General features: G+C 55.4%; 1 protein-coding gene across 2 annotated transcripts in view; it reads right to left on the bottom strand.

Annotated features, from left to right (window-relative positions):
* Window positions 1-22,610, bottom strand: part of LOC133340590 (protein tweety homolog 1-like) — a 30,096-nt gene that overhangs the window by 6,970 nt on the left and 516 nt on the right. Inside the window, exons 2-15 of one of the 2 annotated variants that reach the window (XM_061548940.1) lie at window positions 18,020-18,191; window positions 13,085-13,263; window positions 12,749-12,860; window positions 12,167-12,402; window positions 11,349-11,444; window positions 10,923-10,995; window positions 8,962-9,037; window positions 6,657-6,712; window positions 6,098-6,190; window positions 5,761-5,853; window positions 5,233-5,375; window positions 4,571-4,816; window positions 3,879-3,957; window positions 3,272-3,339 (exon numbers count right to left, since the gene is read on the bottom strand). In XM_061548940.1, coding sequence (XP_061404924.1) covers window positions 3,272-3,339; window positions 3,879-3,957; window positions 4,571-4,816; window positions 5,233-5,375; window positions 5,761-5,853; window positions 6,098-6,190; window positions 6,657-6,712; window positions 8,962-9,037; window positions 10,923-10,995; window positions 11,349-11,444; window positions 12,167-12,402; window positions 12,749-12,860; window positions 13,085-13,263; window positions 18,020-18,136 — 1,667 coding nt within the window. In that variant the 5' untranslated portion in view covers window positions 18,137-18,191. The remainder of the gene's footprint in view (window positions 1-3,271; window positions 3,340-3,878; window positions 3,958-4,570; window positions 4,817-5,232; window positions 5,376-5,760; window positions 5,854-6,097; window positions 6,191-6,656; window positions 6,713-8,961; window positions 9,038-10,922; window positions 10,996-11,348; window positions 11,445-12,166; window positions 12,403-12,748; window positions 12,861-13,084; window positions 13,264-18,019; window positions 18,192-22,610) is intronic. The other variant, XM_061548941.1, reaches the window with a different exon arrangement.

The raw sequence follows: 22,610 nt of genomic DNA on the forward strand, positions 1-22,610 counted from the left end.
GCTGGGCACGTGAGCGTTGCTACAAGACCCAGCCAAGGCATTCTCGCCTGCCAAAATAAATAAAACAATCTCCAGATTTTTTAAGAATCTGCAAACTCCTGACAAAATTAAATGAGCAAGAAATCTTAACGATGTGACGATATTTTTCACAACGGACGGTACGATTATCGTGGATCTCATATTGTTCGATACACGTGTCGAGGTATCGCCATATCGCGACAAGCCTGCTGTCCACCGCTCACGGTGACGGGAGCCAAAACCGGTCCCCAGGACCTCATGTAGTTCATGGAAACTCAGCTGGTACCAGTCCAGCTGTCCGACACAGGAAGGGGCAGTCTCATTCCCAGCGAGCGCTCGAACATTCCACGTGGCCACATGCTGCAACTGCGTTTTGATCATTTTAAAACGTTTTTTTTAATGCATTTGTAAATATAGATAAGAAAAAAAAGTTACTTATTTCTAGTGCTATTTTATTTTTCTATACTGCAACAACTTGGCAGGACCCTCTTTAAAATGAGTCTTGAGACACGGCAAGACTTTCCTTTATGAACAAGCGCAGTCACCATAGCGATGGTCATTTTTGGAAGCTCCCTGGGAGGGGAGTGGGGGGAGGGGAGGTTTGGTTGCCTGGCTCCACCAGACGGGATTTGGCTGCTGCAGGGGGCATCAGAATATTTCAGAATCAGAATTCTTTATTTAGACTGAAGGAGGAATCCGATGAGCTATGAAGCTCTTTCTCACAGATGTCCAGTTGGGGCACGGGGTCGGCGAGTTACATGGACAAACAACTACAAAAATCCCCTGTAGGTGTGCAAAATAGAGAAAAGGTAAGAAAGTCACTGAAAATAAACGAATACAAATGAATAAATAATGTAAGTGCTAATTGCATGAGTACATACATTTCTGCCGATTTTTCAACACTAGTGGCGGCAGGGCCTCTCACACTCTGGTTCTTTACCGAGTAATTTAAGGTGGAGGGGATTGACGACCTCTCACACAGGTCCATTCACACACACACCAACAGAGACACTAAAACACAGAGATCCCCCGTGGAGCTTTAACAAACTGTTGGGGAAAGTGCTGTTAGCGAGCACCTATGAAGGCCGGAATGGCACACGAGGGGGTGGGTGGCCAGCATCACGCCCGGTTGCCGTTGTCTCCCCAGTGGCGATGTTTAAACACCGCACCGGGTACTCATTAGAGGCGGAGTCGACCCAGGAGAGGCCCAGGACCGGTTCAGACAATCGTCACTGGTGTTGGCCGTGAGCGCGAAACAAACTCGGGTCACTGGGTTCGTAGTGCAGCACGCTAACCACTGCACCACTGCTTCCCACTCATACGCACAGATGCACATGAGTGCACAAGCACACACGCGGTGCAGTCGGCACGCCTCCTGTGTGCAGCATCTCCCCACACGCAATGCCGATATGCCCCCCCACGATCCGCTTGGGCTCACCCGCCTGGCTCATTCCACTCACACGTGGGGGGAGTCAACGTGACATTAGGAGAGGGACACAGCGAGGAGGAGGAGGTGGTGGAGAAGGAGGAGGAGGCTGGAGCAGGTGGGATCAGCACAGATGACATTCCACACTATCAGGGGTGATGCGGTTCAGGTTTTCCAGAAAACCCACGCCAATTATTGCAAACAACTTTGTAAAAGCGGATCGCAGCAAACCTGCTGCCCAGATTTTACACCTGACGTGGATCCCGGAAAACCTGGGCAGGACCATTGCGAGGGACACGGGGCAGAGTTTATGGAATAAGCAGAAGAGGCATGGAGGTGCTCACGGCGAGGGGCGACTCGGGACACCGCCCTTTGAACTGCGCCTCGGAGACGCTGATCCTTTAAGATATTCCTCGTCTCCGGGTTCCGTCCGATACCAAAACATCGAGAGCCACCGCGTCCTGACGGGCTCAGTGCTCAGGGCGGTCACCTGGAGTCTGATTGCGTCGCCCGTCGCCGTGGAAGGGCGACAGGTAAAAGGTTACCGAGGCTCCTCCGCGGGACAAGGTTCAAGGGAAGGACCCGTGGGAGAAGGTGAGGAGGAGGGGGGGGGGACGGTCAAGGTAAGCGGGGTCGTTACCACCGGCGTGTATATTTACAGACAGGGAGCTGCCCTGTGCACGCTGCTGCTGCACGTCTGAGCGCTTGTACGGTCAGGCCCCTGAGAACTGGGGTGAACAACTTTAATGACAGGGGTCACAAAGAGTTGTTTGGCAGGCAGGGGGTGGTGGTGGTGTGGTCACGGTGGTCACCAACGGGCCATGATTCTTAGCCGCGGCCTGCCGGCGATCATCGCGGCCTCATAGTGGAGGGCGGTTCCCTGTGGTCGGTGCAAACGGTCGAGGGAGCAGACTGCACGACCTCGTGTCGCCGTCATGTTGGACGGGAATGAGCTGCCCACAACCACCTCCCCTCTTAGCAATCCACCTGAAGAAACAACACCCAGGATGCGTATCCAATCAGTCGCCTTTGCAACTGCCGATAGGACCACGTGTAGACGACATTGGGAATCGGCAGCGGCTTGGCAATGACGCTCCGGGGAACAGCTGTAAATTGGGAGTTAATTTTCCACGTAAAATTTTGACCTGGAAATACGGCACGCGGCGGTGAGGGAGCAGCGACAGCAGGGGGCAGCACGTGGACAGCAGGCCCTGCCCCCGAGGCTGCTGCCACGGCTGGCTGGGAGTGAGAGGGGACACACGGTTTAGGCCGAGGCTTTTGCCAATGCGCCCCCACGCCCTCATTCCCAGCGCCAGAAAACACACATGGCTCCCTCCCAAGTAAAACTTCCTGTACGTACAACTTATCAAAATATATTTATTCCCTTTTGGAAACAATATTCGAGATGATTGGCTCTCCTTCCAAATTCTTGTATCCCCTGATTTTATGTAACGGAGAAATCGTTATATGCTTGTACATCTATATTCATGCATTGTCAACTTAAACCCTTAATCTTAAGAGCACTTTTCCAAATGTGTTCATGAAAAAAAGTTTCTACGTAGCGCCTTACCCAAAATACACGACCATAGCCAAATTAGTCGAGGAGAAACAGATGTTCGCAGGTGGGAACAATAGTCGGCGGGGGGGAGGGGGGAACCAATATCCGTTTACACCGGTACCGCACCTCCGCCTCACTCTCACTTCCACCACCGCAGCCGCTGAGACGGGTCAGGGTTCGAGGGTCACGGGTTCAGGTTGAACGGGCGAGGGGGACAAGTGGGAGGAGGTGGTGGGGGGGGGGGTGGTGGGGTGGGCCTGTCCCTTTACCTTGCGCCGTCCCGCGTGTTTGGTTGCCACAGGAGGCCATTGGCCCCGTTGCTAGCAGCCAAAAACAGCTAGCACCACGGGCGGGCGGTACGGAGAGACAGAGACAGCGAGAGGTGGGCAGGAGACAGAGAGAGACAGAGAGAGAGACAAGGGGTGCGCAGTATTAGTCACGCAGAGTGGGGGGGGGGAGGAGGAGAGCAGGAGAGAGAGAGAATGAGTCGGATATGGATGGACGTGACTATTCAGATGAATATGAAAGCGTTATGGAGAAAACGTCGCATTGGCCGTGAAGCGCTTTAGCTGCGGCGTCGAGGGCCGGGCGAGACCCGCGCGGCAAGGCCCGCGCCAGAATTACGCTTCCGTGTCGGCCGCCCTGAGTGGTAGGTCCCCCGATCGGGGGTGTAACCCAGGGGCGCCTGCGGCTGGCGCCCTCGGCGAGCGCCGGCTCACACGGGCCTCACCGCTCCCTGGGACGCGACGGGGCGGCCGTGGCACCGTGCGCCGTAAGGCCGCACCTCCCCCCATCCCCCCCAAACAGATCCCGAGCCGTGGCAACGCACGACCCCCCGCGTGACCCCTGCAACTGCTGGCCGCCGCGGTTACTCACGGAGGGCGGCGGGGACTGGCGTCGCGAGAAGGTGGCCTCCTCGTAGATGGGGTTGTTGTTGAAGGGACCCACCTCCTCGCTGAAACGGGCAGAGAGGGCAAAGGGGTTGGGGATGGTCTTACGGACGCGTGTATATATATATGCGGGTTCTAATTTCCGTGCTCGGCACACCGCATCCAGTATACATTGCCTACGCCAGTCTACAAGCGACCCGGACGATATTGAAGATGCCACTCGGGAGGTCTGCGCAGCAGCGGACTGACACAGATCTCTAAATGATTATCATTGTTATCATAATAAACTCAACTTAAATTATTTTTATTTTATTATACCAGATAATGCCCACTGAGCTGTATAGCTCTTTTTCAGAAGGGACCTGGCTACAAATGACAGCTCAACGAAGTGGCTTATCACGTGGACATTTATAGCAGCCAAATATACTAAACGCACATGTAAACTCCAAAAACACAGGCGTCAGGGTCGAGATCACACCCACGACTTCCTGTATAGCAGGTGAGGTAGTTAACATCTCGCCACCCCGGCACCCCCCAAATTCAAAACGCATTGAGGAGAGGGTTGTTTAAAGAAAGAAACCGCTTGTGATCCGACTTGCGTCTGACTTGATGTATAAAAGTCACGGAATGAGCAACCAGCCGCCCCCCCCCGTGGCCCACCGCCCCCGGCTCGCTCACGTGTAACTACCGCCCCCCCCGGCGTTGGCGAGGTTGGCGGCGGCGGCATTGGAGGAGGCGGAGGGCACGGTGGCGCCGAGTCCGTGCGAGGGCGGGCAGTGCGCCAGAGCGGGGAGGCTGCCTTCGCTGCCGAAGCTGCTGCCGTAGCTGTAGAGGCTGGAGAAGGCCATGCGGCCTGCGTGGCGGTACGCGGCGCCGCTGGCGCGCGGCCCAAACGGGTCCTCGTTGTCCTCGCGGCAACGCTCCCTGCGGTTGACGCGCGCGAGACAACTGGAGGTCACAACCGTGGGATGTCACTCGCTGCTCTGTGTTTACACACCGCACCGGGCGCTCGTTTGACGCCGAGTAAACCTAGGGGAGACGCCGAGGAATTGTTTAGATAACCATCATGTACGTTGGCGGCAATCGAAATCTGGTTGCCGGGTTCGTAACTCGGTGCGCTAACCGCTGCACCCACCGCTCCACACACACGAACACCCGCATACACACACCAATAACCGCCATTCGCCACCAAGTGACGGTGACATCGCTCCGGCGTCTGTGCCAGGCCAAGAGCACTTTAAATGCACACGCACGCACGATCCGCATGCATGCGCGCACGGACGATCCGCACTCCCGCAGGAGTGCGGGACTGGGAGTTGGTGCCCGTGTGGGGGCGGCACCTCTTGCGGAAGCGCGCGCAGGCAGTGGGGATGGCGCAGACGATGCAGCTCATGGCGATGGCCCCCGTGAGCGAGAACAGCGACAGCAGGAGCTGCCCCTTGAGGCCGTCCCAGCACATGCCAGTCAGCCCTGCCAGCACATCCTGCACGGCGGTGGGGGGGCGGGGGGCATGGGGAGCGGGGCAGCCACAACCATCACCATCGTACGATCGTCGTACCAATATCAACCTACCACCGTTGACATTCAGACCACCGCCGTTATGGCATCCGGCACTTTTTCGTTTCGTATGCATGTTGAACTTCTTTCACAGCGTACGCGCAGCCAACCGTGCTAATCGGAGGTGCGGCGGAAGGACAAGGTCAGAGACACCTTGGCCTTAACAAAAATGTTTGTTGGTATTTTTTCTTCATTTGACGAGAAATAACCTTCAAGTTTGTTTTGTTAAATCAGTTGAGAAGTCAAACAGATCATAGGATGAGGCCTCATTTGATTTCGACCGGCGCGGCAGGCAGCCGCTCGGGACGGACCTTGTTGAGGGCCCGGCAGTCGAGCAGCGCCGTGAGCTGGTGCACGGCCGTCTCCGTCACGTTCAGTTCCGCCTGCACCTTGCCCAGGTCCTTCTGCACGCACGCACAGGCATGCACAGACAACGTACACACACACACAGGCACACAGACAAAAAGGCACGCACAGACAATGTAAAGACACAAATAGGCGCGCACAGGAACGTAGTCACACACAGGCATGTGCGGACATACACACGTGTACAGACACGCACAGGCATATACACACAAACACACAGGTACGTAGGGACACGCGCGCGTGCACACACGCACACACGTGCGTGCACACATGCGCACGTACCCGTGTCCTTGGCACCTCCACGGCCCCGAAGAGCAGCAGCTCCAGCGCGAGCGACTGGAGATCGGAGACGGCGCGCACGCTGCCTGTCAGGCCCTGCACGCCACGGCCACACCGCTCTCGTCAATTCCCCACCCCGCCCGCTGCTGCCGCCTTCGGTCGTCCGTGCTGTCGGCTCCCCGCCCCATCCCCTGTTCCAAGTTCCGACTCCACGCTCATCTCCCAAAGATTCAGGCTGCGCGGGGGGCCTTGATACGCGCGCCTGCATTTCGAAGCCCACACCGTGTTGTGTTGTTGTCGCTTTTGGGTTGTTGTATGCGGCGAGCGACCTCCCGCACAAAGCTCAACGGGCAAGAACTACGGATAGACTCGCTGCCACCATAGGCATGTGGAATTGACTGGCTCAGGGCTGTTAACGGGATATGAACACTGCCTCCACGTGAAAAAGAGCTTCACAGCTCATCGGATTTATTCAGGATAAATACAGATTCTTATTCTGAACAGTGGTCCATCCTGCCCGCGCAGCCCACCGCCCACCCCCCCCACCCCCCGTGAAACTCACCGTCTGGAACGGGCTGACGGAGGACGGGCGGCACTCGAGGTAGTAGCTCAGCGTGTCTGCAACGGACGCGGCACGAGCGGCGTTAAAAACCGTGGTCACACGGCGAGGTGAACGCGGCGAACGTGGTGGGGGTAGCGACCCACCGACGTCTGGAACATATCAACTCGCTCGCACACTCGCACACACGTCACTCAAACTCACTCTCAAGACTCGCTCACTCGCACACTCGTCACTCAAACTCACTCTCAAGACTCGCTCACTCGCACACACGTCACTCAAACTCACTCTCAAGACTTGCTCACTCGCACACACGTCACTCAAACTCACTCTCAAGACTCGCTCACTCGCACACATCGTCACTCAAACTCACTCTCAAGACTCGCTCACTCGCACACACGTCACTCAAACTCACTCTCAAGACTTGCTCACTCGCACACTCGTCACTCAAACTCACTCTCAAGACTTGCTCACTCGCACACTCGTCACTCAAACTCACTCTCAAGACTTGCTCACTCGCACACACGTCACTCAAACTCACTCTCAAGACTCGCTCACTCGCACACTCGTCACTCAAACTCACTCTCAAGACTTGCTCACTTCGCACACACGTCACTCAAACTCCTCTCAAGACTCGCTCACATCGCACACACGTCACTCAAACTCACTCTCAAGACTTGCTCAACGCACACGTCACTCAAACTCACTCTCAAGACTCGCTCACTCGCACACCGTCACTCAAACTCACTCTCAAGACTCGCTCACTCGCACCACTAGTCACTCAACTCACTCTCAAGACTTGCTCACTCGCACACTCGGTCACTCAAACTCACTCTCAAGACTTGCTCACTCGCACACACGTCACTCAAACTCACTCTCAAGACTCGCTCACTCGCACACACGTCACTCAAACTCACTCTCAAGACTTGCTCCCTCGCACCCACATCGTCACTCAAACTCACTCTCAAGACTCGCTCCCTCGCCACACGTCACTCAAACTCACTCTCAAGACTTGCTCACTCGCACACACGTCACTCAAACTCACTCTCAAGACTCGCTCACTCGCACACTCGTCACTCAAACTCACTCTCAAGACTCGCTCACTCGCACCACACGTCACTCAAACTCACTCTCAAGACTTGCTCAACTCGCACACATCGTCACTCAACTCACTCTCAAGACTTGCTCACTCGCACACAACGTTCACTCAACTCACTCTCAAGGACTCGCTCACTCGCCACACCGTCACTCAAACTCACTCTCAAGACTTGCTCACTCGCACACTCGTCACTTCAAACTCACTCTCAAGACTGCTCACTCGCACACACGTCACTCAAACTCACTCTCAAGACTCGTCCCTCAACTCGTCATCAAGACTCACTCTCACTACTGCCACTCGCACACTCGTCACTCAACTCACTCTCAAGACTGCTCACTCGCACACCCGTCACTCAAACTCACTCTCAAGACCTGCTCACTCGCACACACGTCACTCAAACTCACTCTCAAGACTCGCTCACTCGCAAACCACGTCACTCAAACTCACTCTCAAGACTTGCTCACTCGCACACTACGTCACTCAACTCACTCTCAAGACTTGCCACTTCGCACACACGTCACTCAAACTCACTCTCAAGACTCGCTCATCGCACACCGTCACTCAAACTCACTCTCAAGACTTGCTCACTCGCACACATCAGTCACTCAAACCACTCTCAGACTCGCCACTCGCACCCGTCACTCAACTCACTCTCAAGACTTGCTCACTCGCACACACGTCACTCAAACTCACTCTCAAGACTCGCTCACTCGCACACTCGTCACTCAAACTCACTCTCAAGACTCGCTCACTCGCACACACGTCACTCAAACTCACTCTCAAGACTTGCTCACTCGCACACACGTCACTCAAACTCACTCTCAAGACTTGCTCACTCGCACACACGTCACTCAAACTCACTCTCAAGACTTGCTCACTCGCACACATCGTCACTCAAACTCACTCTCAAGACTTGCTCACTCGCACACTCGTCACTCAAACTCACTCTCAAGACTTGCTCACTCGCACACACGTCACTCAAACTCACTCTCAAGACTCGCTCACCTCGCACACTGAAGAACAGCAGGGGTAATATATAACATACAAACTAAACAAAGAAAGGCGCCCGACTAGGAGATTGAACCCGGGCCCTTCTTGCTGCGAGGCCACAGGTGTTGCCGCAGCGCTGCCACGCTGGCGCCCAAGGCTGTGTTGTGCGATCATGTCACTGCGCGTCGGTGCGGAGCGAGCGGCTCCCGGTCGCCGCACCTCGCTCCACCGTGCCGAGCGCCTGCGTCACGTTGGCGAGGAACTGTCGCGGTGCAAAGCAGAAGTCGCTTGCGCTCTGGGGGTGGTGGGGGGGGGGTGGGGCGGGCAGGGGGGGGGTGACACGGGGGGGCATGTGTGTGAGCACTGGCGGTCACTGCAACAACGACGATCACAAAGATGACAACAGCAACGCACGGCAAAACGCTCACGAGCAGGGACTGGGGAGTGAATGGGGAGTGGTGAATGAGTGAGTGAGGACAAGGTAGTGTTGAGTAGAGAGTGGCAAGTGGGGTGTAGTGAGTGGTGAGTGAGTGGCGAGTGAGTGGGGATTAGTGCGTGTTGCTTGAGGAGCCAGAAACCAGTGTTGGGAGCTAGGAACTAAGAGTGGTGAGCGTGGTCGGGGGGTGGGGGAGTTGAGGAGTGGGAAGAAGCGAGTGGTGAGTGGTGGGGGAGAGGGGCAAGGGAAGTTTGCCTTTTGCAGAAAGGCTAAGATCGTGCACCCGCCCACCTACCCCCGCCGCCTGACCTAATCCGTCACGACAAAGTCACATTGTGGCAGCGTCCTCGCAAGCCGCGAGCTGTGGCTCGCTTGGATTAACCCCTCCTCCTCATCCTTCTCCTGCTGCTGCTCCTCCTCCCTCGTGCACCTCCCTCTCTCCCCCCTGGCCAGCTTCCTCGCACGGCCGCTGTGCGAGGAGGCGTTGAACGGCAGGCGAATTCACCCCCCGCCGCCCCCCTGCCTCCGGGCCCAGCAACGAGGATGAGGAGACGGCAGATGACGGGACTCCCGCCCCCACCCCCCTTTGGTAATTAACTTGAGCCGGCGTGAAGAAACCCTTCCGCTCGGCGACCGTGGGCGCCAATGGACATCTGCCGGGCGGCGTCGCGGGCTAGCACGTCGCCCCGCCCTGCCGGCCGTGACGAGCGACTCCTCGCGGCGATTTGTAAAACCTGCCGCCCCGCAGCGGTTGCCGGAGCGTTGCACGCGACCGCGGGGGCCGGCACCGCCACGAGACGGGGAGTCGGGAGCGACCGGCTAGCTCCGGACGCGAAGGCTTCCCTCCGTGAGCGGAGACACAGGGCGCCACCGCTCGTCGTGGGCAGAAACGCGGAAATGGAATCGGCGTGAGGACTTGACCCGGTCATCGTGCCCAGACGCTGGGCAGTACGGTTGGCGTAGCGGTGACAGCGGAGGCAGCACAGTGCGGGCAGCTCTCCGTGGCACGGCCCTCTCGTGCATCACTAAGCCGAGTCAACGTTGTGTGTGAACCGTTATAGAACCCCCGGCGACACCATCGCTGTGCTCGCTTTATATTTATAATCCCCGCCCTAGCCAGGGAGCTCTCGACGTCGCCGCGGTTTGAACGACACCCCACGGTGATAACAAGGCGGCGGCGGAGTCAGCCTCACGCAGGAATGGCTCGTCCTGGTCGTGTGGCAATTAGCCGCCCCCGCGCAGCGCCCACGCGTAAACCCGGGCAACCAGGAGCCTGGGCTGGGCCCCAGTGGAGCCGCCACAGCAACAATCGGCCCCACGCAGCGTGACGCATCTCCAAGGCAGAGCGGATCCCAGACTCGTCACATCACGTGCTTCACCGCGTCCTGACTTATCCCCCCACCCAACCCCTGCCCCCTGTCCAGGAAAGTAAGCTTTTCCTTTTGCTGTGTCACTCGGACCACCTTCCACATCCCTGTTTCTTAGTTCAGGGGATGATGATGATGGTGGTGGTAACATTTGACCTCGCCAATTGTGAGTACCCATCCACTGGGCAGGTGATGTGGCCAGGTAAACCGGTTCAATAAGCCGCACGATTTCCTGCCCGGAGCCACGGCAATGATGTCGGCGAGCGAACCCACTGCCGTGGCGGAGCTCCACGCGGTGACGACGACTGCCGAGCCGTCGCAGGGCGGCGGTCGAGCCGGGGGTGAAAGTGGCGGCGCGCCACGGTTGCGAAACTTACGACGGATCCGGCGAGCTGCAGGGCGAACGTGGACCAGTGGGCGAGGAGCATGAGCAGTCCCATGAGCACGGCCCTGCGGCGGCAACAAACGGCCGGCATCAGTGCCACCGCCGGAATCGCGAACCCCGCCGCTAGGAGTCGTAACACCGTCTGACCTCGAGGCAAGCAGCTTTGCGCGCTGCCAGCACCCCCCGCCCAACCCCCCCCCCCCCCACGGCACATCTACAGCTGCTAAACGCCGGGTGCGTAATAGGATTGCAAGGGACTTAACAAAGTTGCGTTGATAAAATATAGCGAGGCTTAGCACGGCTCACCCGAGCGGCATTAGCAAAGATGTTGTGTTGCCACCGCCGCCGCTGTGGTTTGTTGATCTGAAGAACCGTTCAGGAGTCCAAAGCGAGCGGCAACCAACAACTGCATACTCACAGGTTGATGAGGCAGCGCGACTGCTTGGCCAGCCCCAGCAGAACCAAGAGGCAGGTGAAGAGGTCGACCGACAGTAGCAGCACGTAGGCCAGCCACCTGCAGCGAGAGCGACGGCCGAGTCAGGACTCGTGCGGCTTCTCAAGTTTCAAGTTAATTGCGCCAAACCTTTAGAGTGACCTGGCATGAGCCTGCCAGGAGGGGGGCGACGGTGTTTGCTCTGGGTGTGTAATCCCAAACGGGAGTCATTTGCCGGGGGAAATGATAAAATTTGGAACCCGGCGCCGCGCCGCGATCGCCTTCCCTTGCGATAGACGTCGGGGGATCTTTAACGTCCATTGCGAGTGACACAGATGGGGCGTGGTAGTAGTATTATTATTACGGTTATTTTACGCGTGCAGCAATAACCAGGGCGGCCTCCGGATTGGAACCGCGAGCCTCGGCTACGAGCGGCCAACGTGCTGCCGCTGTGCACCACGTCGCCGGCGACCACCTCGTCTTAGAGGTCTCGATTAGAAGTGGCCATCATCTTGTGGCTGCGCACGCCGGCCGCGTGCGCCGAGGCGATCTGACGCGAGCTCTAACGTTCCTTTGCGAGGCGAAGAAAAAACAAAACGACAAACATTTAAAGCGCAGGTCAGGCGCTACATCCGTTTCCTGCATCGCTCCTGATGCAGGAAGGTCAACGTGGTGCAAAAACTGTAGAACGTTTAATTTATTTATTCTCTCTCTCTCGCGAATGTCAAAGAGCCCTCAGGAGATGCACGGCCCAGGGTAGAGCCGCGTGTTCTGGGTTTACCCGGGGCGCAGCGGCCACTGACCGGTAGAACTCGACAATGGTCAGCTGCTCCTGCAGCCAGCTCAAGGTGCTGCCCCCCTGGCCCGAGGGGTCCCTCCACAGGGGCAGCAGGGCGTCCAGCCGGCTCGTCAGGGTGCCCAGGTGGACGCGCGCCTGTCTGACGAGGCGTAGGAACTCTGCACGCTTGGCGTACGCCTTCTCTAGGGACAGCAGGTCAGGGGTGACCTCGTCCCGCAGGGAGGTGAGGGTGTTGCCCACCTAGGGAACGAGGCGGGGGGGTCAGGGTGTAAAGGGGGATAAGGGTCAAGGTGCACGAGTTGCTGGGGCTAGCGGGGGATCCCGTGAACCCTTACAGTTGGGGACACAGGAGAGGTTCCGGAATAGGATGAGTGGAGCGGTGTCCTTCCAGTTTGGGTGGCCGATGGTGGTGATGATGATGATGATGATGATAGGACAATGGCGCTGATGGTGGTGATGGCGGGCCGATGATAACGCTGGTGGTGATAGGAGGACGATGACATCACCAGAGACATGTGCTCATGGCGAGTTCGGCGGTGGTGCCTATGGTGGTGCCGGTGGAGTGGTGTTGGTGCTGGCGGTGCACCAGCGTGGTGGCGGTGTCGATGGTTTCGCGGGTGCTCTGCAGGCCCTCGAGGCAACGCTCCACGCCGTCGTCCGTCTCGCTGTTGCCGTAGAAACCAACGCCAATCGCCGCGCTGCAACAAGCCACGGCGAGGAGTCACGCCAACAGTGGGGACCACTCCGCCCCCACCTCATTATCCTCCCCCTCATCGCTGTCCCCCACGTCATTATCCTCTCCCTTGTCGCTCCGTCCCCACCTTGTCCCCCCCCCCCCACTTGTCGCTCTGCCCCCACCTCGTTAGCTTCAATCTCGTCGCCCCCCTCCCCCCACTCCCCCCAACTCCCCACCCCACCGCACCTGCACATGAGCGCCGCGCACACGACGACCCACACGGCGCAGCGCGAGCGCCCGCGCTTGAGCTCCGCGCCATCGCGGTGCAGCGACCGTCGGCAGCAGCGGCACAGGAAGTAGATGGCCACCACCAGGAGGTTAAAGGTCAGGCAGGCGCCCACGATTCCGGCCAGGAATGCCAAGGACTGTGGGAGGAGGGGGTGGGGTGGGGGCAGGAGGGGGCACAGGCAGGCAGGGTGGAGGCAGCGGTGAGTTCACGGCGCACGCTCGGAGCAATGAAGCGACAGCGATTGGCAGGAAAAACGTGAATCGGCGAAGGTCGCTTGATCATTTCAGCCCAGAATCAGAATCTTTATTTACCCTGGAGAAATCCGATGAGCTTTTAAGCTCTTTTTCACAGAAGCCCAGTAGGGGTGAGTCATAAAGTTACAACAACAAACAATACAACAACAACGATAGGAGTGAAAATTATAGGGAAAGTAAGAAAATCACAAAAAAATTACTAACATTTTACCATTTTTATTTTATCAGGTAAAGCCCACTAAGCTCTCAGTTAATTTTCAGAAGCGGCCTGGCCACTAGTTACAGCTCAACAAAACGGCTTTTCACGTGGAAACGCACAGCAGCCAAACACTCTTCACGCACGTCGATTCTAAATGGGGCATGAAAAACCAAAGGCCCCGGAGATAAAAACAAATCCACGCGACCACAGGGAGGGAGACAGCGAGACTCGCAAACTCCAAATATGCAGCAGCGTGCGTCAGGGTCGCGATCTCAACCCACGACCTCCTGCATACCAGGCGAGGTAGTTAACATCTCCTAGCCACCGCAGCTCCCACTCCCACTCAGGAGGCCTCGAGTCAGCAAAAAGCACGAGCTCATCTCCCACCCCGCCGCCCTCTCCCCACCGGTGCAATTTGGCGAGGACACGGGCCGCCGATTTCACGGTCGATTAACCAGCCCCACGCACCCGCTCGCCACCCTCGTTAATACCCACGATTCCAGTGACTACGATATTGATTCGCTGCAGAGTAATTATTTAACGAGAGCACGTCAACGCGAAGACGCGGGGAGGACGTAGCAACGTTCAACGAAAATTACGACTCTGGCAACAAATTAAACAAGTCAAACGGGGGGGGGGGGGGAGGGGGGGTTGGTGGTGGGGGCATGGAAAAAAAATCACATGCCGGACGGAAAAAAATATCGCACGCACAGAGCCACTGCCGCGAGAGCCGAGGGTGATGGGGCTGTTCGTTAGTTTTGGACGTGGCTCCCACAGGTGCAACGGAGCGCCAGTGTTGTTCCCTAAAACGAAAGTCTCTCTAAAGGAAAGGCTTCCTTTCCTCCTCCCCGTGCGGCCGCGAGCCGATCGATCCTTGAAATCAATCGACCCCCATTAGACGAGCGGGAAAAGCCACGGCTGCAGGACCAGTGGTCAGAGGAGACGGCAGCAGTGGCGGTGGTACTGGGGGATTAGCATTTTTTTTAAGTTAAAAGAAAAAAAACGGTACAACGGGACGCGTTGGAGCCAATCTCATTATTCCACGATGAGGTCGCGATGCTTTTCGGCAAAAGTTTCTGGAGCAATTACGTAATTGCAATGGGCAAGCAGGAATGATGGTTGCGCGCGCGGGTTCGCGTAGAAACACGCACGCGGCTCGCACGCACAATGACTTGCCGGCAGCGAGAGGCAGTGAACGAGGTAATTTGGCGAAAAGAAAACTGGCGCAATCGCCGCCGCCGCCACCACCGCTAAACAGCTTGAGGGCACGACTGTGACGAACGTTCCGTGGGAGTGTGCGCGGCAGAGCAGCGCAGAGACCTCCCCCCGCTGCCAAGCGCCCGGCCGTCCCCAGATTGCACGCAATATATTGGTATGAATATGAAGTGACACTTGTTATGCTCGTGTACGTTAACCCCTCCACGATGGTAATTCGTACAGAAATCATTGACAAATGCCGTTGCGTCGGACGTGCTCGGACCAACCGACTTTTTTCGTCAGCGCTTGGATGGCAGCGACGGGTGGATGAGTCCAACTAAGCCACGTTTGTTCAGAGACAATAAATACCTTCAAGTGACCCCTCCCCCCACCTCATTATGCATGAGAAAGATCGCTTCAATTGTGGAACTGCGCACCAGGACTTCAGCCTCCCGGAGGCGATGGTGAAAGAGAGCCGACGGTGGTTCACCCCCCAGAAACGACCTCGACTCTGTAGCGAGCGTCCACAGGCGTGCGTGCCGCCACGGCAGCCTCCGTGGTATGGGGGGTGGCGGCGGCTCCTCCATCTTCTCCTTCTCCTCCTCCCCCCAGGCGCACTTAAACCGCGTAAACTCTTCAGCTCGCAGGTCGGATAATCACGCATCGACCGACCATGGCGCAGGGGCCTGTAATCTTTGCGGAGAATTTACGATTGGTGGCGGCGGCGGTGACGCTCTCAAGACGGCTGCACTCACTCCAACGGAGAGTGTTTTTCGCCCGCCGAACAGGAACGCCAGTAACTCCCACACGGTGGCTGCGTTTTTTTTCTAATCAATGCGTGGACGGATGCCTTCTCCGCAGAGAGAAGGAAAGAGAGAGAGGGGGGGGAAAAATAATCTCTTTGCAGAAGCTCCGTGGAAACGGCGGACACAAAACTGTGACTGCCGTGAGCTCGTCCGGGGCCAAATTAAGCGCGATGGAGCGCTTTCTTAATGGACACCGCATTGACGATTCTCTTGTGCGAATGCCGGCGGGCTCCTGGCTCAGAGCCCGACGATGCGATTCAGTTGGGCTCAAAGAAAAAAAATACCCACAAAACACGCCGCGCCCCCATTTCGGCCGAGCGATCCGGGAGGAAGTAGAAATTGGCGGCTGCGGTTTGGTCAAACTGCCACCGATTGCCCACCATCATTTCCGCATCCCTCCACCGCGCTCCGTGTGATAGACCACAGGCTTCCGTCTGTACAAGGACGCGCATGACTCTTGGCACACATTAGGACAGCAGCCCGTCATGTCGCTGGGGCCCAATCGGCTCGACTTGACACCGATTGTGTCTCCTACCGATTACAAATTTACATTCTTAACTCGCGGACATAAAGTACCGTCATCGGAATGCTGACTGACGGGCGATTTTATTCTTGAGCAGGATGTTTTTTTGAAACGACAAAGCGGCTTAAAGGAGAAAAGGAGACAAGACTGCTGCACACCTTCCCTCGGGATAGTAAACGCACAGTCCGTGCAACGACTGGAGATCGAGCGCAGCCATTGTTACGATATTTTATCTGCGACGTGAAAGCAAATAGCTTTTTTTGTTTAAAGATACAACTGTCGTTTTTGCTTTTGAGAGGCAGGGTGGCATGGAAGTAACACTTGTGTCCTAACAGCAAGAAGGGGCCTGGGTTCAACTCCCAACTCCGGGAACCTTTCTGTGTGGAGTTTGCACATTCTCTCTCTGTTCTGCAAGTGTGAGTGTTAGTGTGCGAGCGAGCAACGGTATGGGGAGCGGTGGCGCAGTGGTTAGCGCATTGCGCTACGAACCCAGCGACCCAAGATTGATGCCTGCTCACGGCCACCAACACCAGTGACGATTATCTGAACCGGTCCTGGGCCTCCCTTAAGTAGACTCAGACTCAAATTAGTACCTAGCGCAATGTGTAGACATTGCCACTTGGGTGACAAAGGTGGCCGGGTATTGTGCCGGCCACCCACCCACCCTCTCGCATGCCCTTGCTGGCCTTCATAGGTGCTTGCTAACAGCACTTGCACCCAAAGTCTGTTTAGGCTATAAGGCGGATCTTGAGCTTGGGAGTGATAGTGTATCAGGTTAGTATGTTCTCCCGCTATTTTGCATGGGTTACCTCTGGGTTCTCCGGCTTCCTCCCACAGCAAAACAAAATAAACACCCCCAGAACCTACAACGCAACTGGCGTTTCAGAACTGAAATTTTTACCTCCAAATTACTCAATTGAGTTGACACAGCAGCAACACTGCACCCCCCCCCCACCACCTACTGCGAAAAACTTGGCAGGACACCCTCTGAAAAATTATTGAGACTCAGTGAGGCTTTGCTGGGTAAAGAAGCTTAATGTCTGTGTTTTTAAAGAAACAATAACAAGTGATTATTGTTGTTGATATCCAACACAACTCCCACCTGTGGGCTGGCATGATCAGGTAGGCACAGAGGGCTGGCGCTGAGGGTTGGCAGCTAACGCTCACCAATAGGCGAGCTTGCGACAGAAAACAAGCAGGTGGCTAAGCTGGGACGAAGACTGTTTTCATTGACTGGACGGGAGGTGACAACAATAATACCTGGAATATCAACATCGGGATGTGCGACCGATCCCTTCGCGTTTTGGGGCAAACAGGAGAACGCGGAAAATACCCAACAGGTTACACGAGCGGATGACGCCCGAAAGCTCCGCGCATGCGCGCACACGCACACGGGTCCGCGAACCCACACAGCCCGGCGCGCGTTTGGGAGCTTCACGAATGTCTGCGCGATCCACCAACCCTCGTCTCCAATGCCCTGGACGACAGGCGGGCCCGTCACGTCCGCCTGTCACGCCGCGTTAAAACACTGGTGATCCTGGCCAATTGGCTCAGCGGTAGAGCATAGCGGCTGGCAATCGGAAGGTAGAGAGTTAACATTTTGGTTAGGGGGGGGTCGACTCGGCCCATTATCCTTCCAGGGGTTAATAAAATAGCTACAGTTTTGTGGGGGAGTTAACGGTGGCTGTTCTATGAACAGCATCACCCTCGCCATACCAGTGTGGAATTTGCCTCCACTGGCTATGTATGGGCTGCAAACAGGTGATGAGCACAGCCGCAATGGTCATCTGAGCAAGAAATCACTCTTGTTAGATTTCTTTGGCTCGCAATAGGCACGTCGGCACCTGCAAGCGAGGACGAGCATCTGCAGTTAGGGTGGCTCGTTGAATGCTCGTGGAAGGGCAGGCGGCTACCTGCTGGTAGGCGGGGTCGTCGGGGGCGAAGGTGGAGTCCACGGGCCGCAGACTGAAGTCGAGGTGGGGAAACCCGTGGAGCCACGTCACCCACCAGGGCACCGGCCGAGCGGCCATCTCCCCCGCCACGCCTCAGCGTGCCACCCTGGGGCCACCCTGGGACATGTGAGAACTGTGGCAACCACAACACATGGGGGGGGGGTGGGCGGGGGAGTGGCAACCACAACACATGGGGGGGGGGGGGGGGGCGGGGGAGTGGCAACCACAACACACGGGGAAACAAGTTGTAACAACAAAAACAACACACGTGGGAACATGAGACACAAGGTCACAAGGTTGACCCTCACCTCGTCAGCCTCTGGCGCGGCTAGCGGTTTGTTGGCAGCAAGTGCCGCCTCTGTGTGTTCATCGTCCAATTGTTCGAGGAGACAAACATCCAATTACCAAACGGGGCAGTGCCGGCTGCCGATGGCGATGGGCACAGTGGCGTTAATTAATAATGAACGGGACTCCTTGGCGATGGGATGATTGACGCGTTTGGTCAGACAGGGCGCGCTGGGCATCCGCGCGTGACACAACCACTTAGCGCAGCCCGCAGGTGAACAGGTCACGCTTGGGCAGTTCCACAGAGGAGGAGGTGACCTCACAGTTGACCTTTCAAATGATCCTGCACAATTACAAAGACACTTGCAGAGCAAACTGGAAGCAACAAGAAACGTGTGGTTTTTTCCCAGAAGGATGCTAAAAATTCAACGGACAGAGACTAGACGAGTAACATGATTCTGTTGGCGGCCGCAGCAATGTACACAACAATAACTTTTACAAGCATAATTAGGCAAAGGCAAAGTTATAAATGTCTTGGGCATGCAATGCAAAAACAAGAGAATGAATATAAATAGGGGTTTGTGACTGGGAACATTGTAGAGGTACAGCAAGAAGCTGGGGAAGACGGCGAGTGACGTTGGGTGAGCAAAGTGAACAACTGGATGCAACTGAGAGTATCCGATGGAGAGTTCTTGAGAAAATATCATGGAGAGAGCTACGTGGAAGAAAGGCTAGGATTTCCAAAGGCTTTGAGAAAGGACATGGCTCACGTGGAGATAGAGTTAGCATTTAAGTGCTTTGAAGAAGGTCCATTGCTCAAAACGTCGATTATATTATATATATTTTTTTCCTTTTCAGGTCTCATCAGTGTTGTTGACAAATGTGTTGAGTTTTTTTATAATCGAGTATAACATATTGGGCCTCATTTTAAAGGTAAATTTCTATAGTTTAATCAAGGACGGCTCACTTTATGGATTATTTGAAAGGTCCGACATTCACACAAAAGTGCACGCGCTCTCACCATCCCCGCATGGACGAAGGAGTCAGTTCGCCCCAGTACCTCCGACACGGCTGGTATTTAATTTTACGAGCATTTTTCCTCTCTTATCGAGAAAGGTCAGAAAGTCCACCACGTGATTTCCTGCTGAGGCATCGGTGCACTCACCTCCTGTTTACAGTTCTGGGGCCAAGGGTGGAAATTACACATCCCAATGGCAGTGCCGAGTAAAACCATGTCAACCATTGTTGACTTCCTGTGATACTCATTTTATCGACTTGGAAGCGATGATGGGCCGAGTTAACCCCCACAAACCAAGGATTCGAACTCGCGACCTTCCGATTGCGAGCTCGAGCGCCGAGGCCCCTCTCTATCCGAGAATTGCAGTCGCCCGTCGGTTAAACGCCACTTCCCGATTATACAAATGATGAGAATGATGATGACGATGATGATTCGCCCACATCTTTTATAGCATCTGCAGTATACGCCACTGCCACATTATCAGTGTCCTCAGGGATGAATGAGTCACACTGGGCTCTCACACTGACAATGCCCACATCACATTCCGCCATCGGATGACCTCAGGACACCAAAGAGGCTCAAGTGTTCGCACGCAGTGAGGCAAGCAGCAGCAGCAGCATAGAAACTACACGCAGAGCAACACAACACCCGGCAGCACGCAATGCACAACAACAACAACACACGACCCAGAGGCAATCGGCTGATCAAGGCTGACACAGATGCAAAAGTTAAACACCACAACAGACGCAACGTAACACAAAGATGACTGACACCACAGATAATGCAACGATGCAGGAATAACAACATAACACACAAGACCGCAGGCAACATCACCACATGCACACAAACCCACAGACACAACACAGACATAAAATAAACAATAACGCCGGCATAACACACCAACACAAAACCACAGACACATTACAGACATACATCTCGACACCACAGACAACACAACACAATGGTACTTGAAACACGAGATCACAGATACGGCAATGACATAACGCTAGAGCTGGGACTTAGTCGATTCAAGCTGGTGACCACCCTGGCAGCCTCCATCCCGAAGGTGGGGAAGCCTCTACAAGCCACGCCCAATGTGAAGCAGCTGATTATGCAAATTACGCCATCGGTCTCCACCCTTCACCTCCCGTCCAGCGGCACACAATGGGTATGTGGGATTAGTTAATTAAACGATCCGATAATTGGTGATCTACTTAAATGATTGGACAGCACGGCTATAAATAACACCATGGACACAAGACCATACAGTATATACAATGTCACAAACGTGATGGAAAACATCCCTGGCGCAACACATGCACGACAGAACACACAAAGACAACACAACAGACATCAGACACGTCATAGACACACAACAACACCGCAGACACAACAGAGGAACAACACCAGCGAACCGCACAAGCACAAGATACACAGCACAGACACAATCCTAGTCACGCCACTATATAACAGCAAGACACAAACAATGACACGCACACACCACACGAGGCAACACGGAACAGACAACGACAGACACAATGTCAGGAACACAACACAAATCAAAGACAGTACCACACAACACGAGACGACACGCACACAATACCCGGATACATAAAGGTGGACCCAGACATTGCCAGAGGCACGGCACAAAAGCGCACACAATGCCACCTACACCACAGGGCAAATACACAGACGCTACACAAGAGATCACGAAGACAACGCCATCACGACGGACACCAGAGAGACATAACAACTCGGACACAGATCCACCACCACCACCATCATCATCGACACCGCTCAACACCACAACCACAAGGTGATGATGATGATGACACGATTCTGTTCGTGTAACGAGTTCCATAATGAAAGACGCCCTTCATAAAGAACACACAACAGCGGACACAACCTCAGACGAGGTTATGGTTACCGGGGGGGGGGGGGGGGGGGGGGGGGAGTTCACCGCTAACCATAACACAACACTGATGCCTTTATCCATAATGATGATCATGATGAATACATGATCATCATTATGATATTGAATTCATAATTATGCTGATGTATTCAAAAGTATGGTGGCGAGCTTGGCGTTCTTCTTTAGGTGATCAACATGATTGTTAGGTAATTAAGGTTATTCATAACGATGCTTGTGCATTTATAATTATGCCGCTGTGTGTGCACAACAACAACCATACACACAAGACAACAACACAAGACAACAACACAACAGCGTGCGAACATCTCCACCCTCCATGTGTGTGTCTGTGCGGGGAGCGGTGGCGCAGCGGTTAGCGCACTGCGCCGCGAAGTTCCATTCCTGCCCGCGGCCTCCCCCTAGGTCGACTCGGCCTCAAATGACTACCTCGCTGCGGGAGTGTAAACATCCGCCGCAGCGAGGGGAGACAAAGGCGGCCGGGCGCGGGTGTTGGCCACCACCTTCATAGGTGCTCTTTGTTATTAAATGTGTTGTTGTTGTTGCTGCCTTGCAATCAACACAATCCCGACGTACACACACACACACTGCTGCTGATGGTGCAGTCACGGGGGGGGGGGGGTGGATACTGAAACATGACCACGGTGCCGTCAAAGACGACGATTGTGCATCGGCCGATTGACGATGCGATGGACAACAGCGATGATGATGATGGTGCTGATGGTGATGATGGTGAAGAGGATGATACATGGACAGTGCACGTGGAATACACACAATGTCGGCTTGTGTGCTTGGCAATACGTGGTGGTGGTGACCGATGCATCCCTCAGATGATGATCATCATCTCGTGTTATTCATAATTATGCCGATGCGTACAGCTATACAAACGTAATCGCAAAGCATCTGTCAGATTCCGCATCTACAGCGACCATTATTGTAATTGTGCGCACACTCGCACTGTACACGACAACACAATAACATTGACGGCATTGGCAATGTTGGCGTGCACACCATGAGAACAGTGTCCGCCGTGTACACACAATGATGTGTGCGTGGCGACGCGTTTACGCTCCCCAACGATGAAGATGATGATGATGTTGCTGCAGCAGCGGATGGTGTTGATGGGAGTTCGTGATTTTAATGACAGAGGCGCCGGCCATCATCACCACCACCATCACCACCCTCACGACCATCACCACCACCACCATCACCCTCACCACCATCACCATCACATCACCACCACCATCACCACCACCATCATCCTCACCATCACCCTCACCACCATCACCATCACCCTCACCACCATCATCACCCTCACG

The sequence above is a fragment of the Lethenteron reissneri genome, chromosome 10, assembly GCF_015708825.2.
Source record: "Lethenteron reissneri isolate LAM-NWPU_2019-01 chromosome 10, ASM1570882v1, whole genome shotgun sequence".
In the NCBI taxonomy this organism is placed as follows: Eukaryota; Metazoa; Chordata; class Hyperoartia; order Petromyzontiformes; family Petromyzontidae; genus Lethenteron; species Lethenteron reissneri.